At 34.9% G+C, this 5,612-nt stretch overlaps 1 protein-coding gene across 1 annotated transcript; it reads right to left on the minus strand.

Annotated features, from left to right (window-relative positions):
* Positions 1-1,445: 1,445 nt before the first annotated feature.
* On the minus strand, positions 1,446-5,399 carry LOC117102972 (5-hydroxytryptamine receptor-like). The gene has a single exon (XM_033243425.1). The coding sequence runs from the start codon at positions 5,275-5,277 to the stop codon at positions 4,222-4,224; it is 1,056 nt and encodes a 351-aa protein (XP_033099316.1). The 5' UTR covers positions 5,278-5,399; the 3' UTR covers positions 1,446-4,221.
* Between the last annotated feature and the right edge of the window lie 213 nt (positions 5,400-5,612).

Genomic DNA, 5,612 nt, shown 5'->3' on the forward strand with positions numbered 1-5,612 from the left:
ATTTTCTACATTATTAGTAGACTATAAAATCGATTAAATAAGCCTTTGAAACCCCTAAATTGTCAAAATTTTCTGGGCTTCGCCCCAAGGACCAGTTTCGAAACCTTTTAATCGAAGCTCAACCACGCCCACTTTGCTTTCGTCGGGGAAATCTAACCCCTCGTAGGGGAATCGGTCCACACGTCGGGGACTTCGGCCCTCCCGTCGGGTAAATCCTGGCACCACCCCTGCTGGATAGTGGACACCGGCGCTATAGAAGTTTCCAGAAATATTAATACAGATATGAGCCTAGACACGCACAAGAGGTCGACCTATGCTAGACGTTACTAACACACTATGGGCCCCGTGATATTTAAATGCCCAAACCGATATTTTGGGTGGATTTATATTTATTAGACCCAGTAGAATTCCAATTTGATGCAATATTCAACGTGAGAATAGAAAACTGTCTATAACTCCACTTAGACCCTCATGAATCGATTCTTGGTGGCAAATCGCATATTATAGTATCCAACATCTAAATACTGTATTGCAAACGAGGAAAAGTTGAAGCGATGTGCTCTTAGGTGGTCATATTGAATTTCAGGATGGTGGCAATTTAAATACCATATTTCCTTCCAAAATATAGCATTAAGTATTGAAATCAGTCTAAGGAGAAAAACATATCAGTTAAGCCCCAGTATATTGTACGAATTCAGTATTCAAGTATAACAAAATGATGTGTAGATGCTGAAGTCTAGAAACTAATTCCTATTTTTGAAATTTATTCTCCCTTGAACATAGAGTGAATGCTTTAAATGTCAAATAGACATTTTATAGTTTGGCAATGTTAAGAATGATTAATGTATAGACATGTTCAAACACTTGTCTCATTGACTGTAACCCCTAATTACATTACATTCAATTCAATTTAAGTTATTGCTACCTGAATTATCATTAGCTATTATCCACTTAACAATAGTTTAAATAATCAAGTGCAATTATAATACATAGATTAAGACAGTAAATAACAAGGCATGATGGAAAGTTCAATTAATATTACACGATAACAGTATAACTACCTTGCTGTCATAACATCCTTTCGTCGTTCATCACACAGAAAACCAATTACTACATGATTACCATCATCAATCATGTCATCATCACTATCTTAAGTATTGATTTACTCTCTTCACTGCTACTGCCACCACCTTACCACCACTACTATCGGTACCATCTTCACATGGATTATTATCAACAAGCTATTCATAAAAAATTAACCTAGGCATTTTCTGTCATACAATTATATATATATATATATATATATACATATATATATAATATATATATATATATATATATTATATATATATATACATGCACCCACACACACACACCCACAAACATACATAAAACACATACACATATATACATATATATATATATGTATATATAGAATAATAATAATAATAATAATAATAATAATAATAATAATATATGTATATATGGTTTGTTCATTTTCGTATTAGCAAGCAGCCATATTTGTAGTTGTCGCAGCCTTGTTACCTTTACGGTACGGTACCATTATGGTAGCTATCACTAAAATTAGCATTGTTACCCTTACAGTAGTTATTATTATTCAAGGTAAAATCATGATAATTATCACTGTCTAGTTATCACCATTGTACTGCAGTTTATCATTAGACTTCCTAGCCTTGTTCAGGCATAACGGTGTACGTCGTGGTAGCTAGCACTACGACTATAAGCATTTTACCCTTATGGTAGTTATGACTTTGGTAGAATAATGGTCGACGGAATTTCCTTTTTATCATCACTGTAGTTAACAATAATCTCGATTATGAATTGTATTATAGGGCTAATGATAACTGTCATTATTAGCATTGCTACTCTTATATATATAACTCTTTACCAAGGTACAACCATGGTAGTTATTATTAAACTTGTCATCATCTAGTTAACACATTATGCCTTGTTTATGACTTCTGTTCTTATTACATTATGGCGGTAATTATGTTACTATCTGGTTAGATTACCGAAATTCAATTCACCGAATGTCAGATTGCCGACTCAAATTGTAAAACCAAGTTTCCCGAATCTCACTTTGTTACGGCAAAGGTCGTCGGACTAAAGAACAATGCCTATCAAATTAAAATAATTGTGTTTGCCAATGTTGTCATCCTAAACTACTAGGGATGTTACTCCAGTCACCGAGGTTCTAGGCGGCCCCTGTCTGTGAACTTTTGGAGACACAACTACGTCCAGAGCCACCCATCATGATAAGCAAATTAGGATGCTCTACCTCCTTGTTCAACGGCGTTGGCGATAATGGGCCGTCGATATACCGTTTTAGCAGAGTGAGGCGATATTCGGCAAACAGGGTTTAGCCAAACTGGGTTTCATGATGTTAATATCAGCAAACTGGTATTCGGCTAACAGGATTTCGTCAAAGTGGAAGCGGCAAATTGGTCGGAAGCTATATAGATTTGTAGTTTAACCCCTCTATCAATTATTGGTAATAAGTGTCAGGTCTTAACATACTGTGGCATACGTTTTCAATGGCGCTCAATGCATACCGTACTCTAGAGACAGATAGGTTTTGATCTGTGCCTAGTAACTTGCAAATGCTTTCGTTCAATAAAGTCCAGTGCAATGGAGTTTTAACCACAGTAAAAGAATGCCATTTTTATGAGTTAATATGAATAGGCCTAATAAGAATTGATTAATATACAATGGATTTATATACAATATGAAGAATCAACGGATAATATAATAATAGGACTAGGCGTTTAACGTCACGAGGTGGAAGAAAATATATCAAACTCCGTGAGACTTCAAAAATCAGATAAAGGTTAATATTTGTTGTTATGTCAGGAAACAACGGGAGGAATATTAAACACAACATAAATAATCATGAATAGGCCTAGGCCTAATTATCAAAAACAAAAGTGAAGTGAATTATAAAATATTATTTTTAATGTTAAGATTCCCAAGAATAATAAGACCGTCAACAACAAGGAAAGTATAACGTGAGGAATAACATGAATAAATACCTTGAGAATCAGTACAGATATGATACAAAATAATACAAAATATCAGAAATTATATCGAGATAAAAAAAAAAGCCAGTCAGGATTCACTGGAAAATTACATGAAAACGTTAGCAGTCAGAAGAAAATATATTAAAAAACGATGTGATGGCCGTATATCGACAAAGTGTGTAAGAATGATGTCGATATAAGAAGCTGTAGAGTCGTATTGAAAAGTGCTTACTTTCTAAATGAGGACTGGTCATGCAAATTTACATTACTTGGGTTTCGACCAAAAGAACTCCATTCCAAAAACTTAGAGATTTAATTGATAGAGAATCTTATTAGCCTGAGAAGCAACGTAATCACAATGGAAATTGATGTTTAATTAACAACTCAAAAGAATAATTAAAGGTATCGTATTAGAAAATGTATATAATTATTAAAGGAACAGGTGTTCTCATATAGCGAACTCATTAATGGCATACTAGGCCTATGTTTAAAGTTTACAACAGTCGATAAAAACATTTTAGTAACGATAAGATAGGTGAGATAAAGAAACATGAAGAACTATACTTCCTATGTCTTAGTAAAACAGAACAATTTTTCGTCATTGTCAAAGTAAGATAATAAACTGAGAACTGGGTGTTGAAATTATAAAGTAAATCATTATTTAAACAATTATAAAGAAACATATACATGAAAAACAAAATTAAAATCATAATAACGAGAATTACGAAGTAAAACAAACGAAGATTAGGGAGACTGGAACTAGAGCGAAATGGTAATAGCGGTAACATCAATGACATGTGATAATGGTGATAATAATGATAACGACATTGGAAGTGATGATAATGTCGATGATGATGAAGGCAATCTTTAATTACAATTACAATTTAATCGTTTTCTTAAAAAATAATAACAATTATGATTGTAGCAATATACCAATTATTAGCATTGTAAGAATAAGTATACTTTACATTTTTGGAAATCATCATCATCACTTGGCTAGTTACAGCTAAATATATACATAGTATAGCTACCACAATGTAATGCGACAAACAAATCCCCGTGAATAACAAATGTTGGTGATACGTCGCATATATTTATCTTATTATAATGAATTCTCTCTGTCAAAGTTAAGTCATACAAATGCGCTAACATTTGACGAGTCTGGATGACAACAGTAGCTTATTTAAACCTGGTCTACTTGACTCCTTCTGCTTTGCGGATTCGATGGAAATGACGACGTCGAACGAAGGTAGCGACTTCGTCTACGATTGTTTCTTGGTTTTCCACAACACACCGCTCTAAAAGCTGCCCTAAATTTTGAAGAAATTGCGTTGTACAATATAGGGTTAATGGCAGAGTTTAAATAGATCATGACCCGTGCAAATATGACGATTCCATAAAAACCTGAAATGCCCACTGCCGGTATCATGGTTGTAGGACTGATTAAGACCCATAAATTGAGTATACGAAATGGCAACCAGCATATGAAGAAAGAAATGACCACGCAGATTAACATGAAAACAATTCGGATGTGGTGCTGACGCTGGTAGGACACGTTCGAGGGTGTTTTGTAAGCGTTGGGTCTCGTTAGTTTTGCAAGCGAAGATGAAGATTCCGGATTGGCCTTTACTATCGTCTGCGCGCTGGCGCTAACTTGAGAAAATCTTCTGTCCGAAGAAGATGTTTCGTTGGACGGATATTCAGGTAACGTATCGATATCACTGCAAACATTATTTTTCCTTAAGTTATTGGACTTCACATTTCCATTGCCGTTAGTGTTGGCGTGTGTTTCATCTCGAATCAGCTTTTCTCTACTTAATCTTCGACACGTGTTGGGTGCGTTATTTGCAGACGCATAGCCGTCAACTCCACAAATGCCCATCATTCGAAACCCAAGAAATACGGTCATTTCCCTCGTATCTTTTCTAACATTACTATCATCAGTGTAACCCTTTGTATCCTTAAAAAGCTTTTGTTCTCTCATAGAAGCAATAAACTCGTCATGTCTTCTTAAGGTTAAACCAACTTTAGCATAAATAACCGAGAGAAAAATAACTGGACAGAAGAAAAACAGAACGGGAACAGAGATGAAATAAGTTACTGAAAAGTAGACCTTGTCGAAAGAAAAGGTACAAGTGTACCTTATATCACCAGTTGAATCGACGCAGGGAATGTGTTTTGATAAAATGATGTGAGGTACGCTACTAATAGTGGCCACGAACCAAACGACACTGCACATGATGATGGTCCGACGGGCCGTGCACCGATAGCTGGCCTTCAGTGGTTTACATATGACGTAGTGACGTTCGATAGATATCGCCAAGTGCGTAAGGATTGTTGCCTGAGCGCATGTGTTCTCCATAAACGATACTAGAGTACCTGTAAAGTACAGAAATAATTATTATGATAGTTTAATCATTAAGTATAGAAAATGTATATATAATAATTAATTAAATTTTGCTGCGTAGGACTGTAGTATATTCATAATAAATAATCAAATATTTGCATAAGAGACAGTGCTGTAAAGAACAATGATGTAAAGATAGCATCGCGCATAGCCTGTCAACGTATATA

The sequence above is a fragment of the Anneissia japonica genome, unplaced genomic scaffold (genome assembly GCF_011630105.1).
Source record: "Anneissia japonica isolate Jap-2015-1 unplaced genomic scaffold, ASM1163010v1 scaffold287721_len753485_cov172, whole genome shotgun sequence".
NCBI lineage: Eukaryota > Metazoa > Echinodermata > Crinoidea > Comatulida > Comatulidae > Anneissia > Anneissia japonica.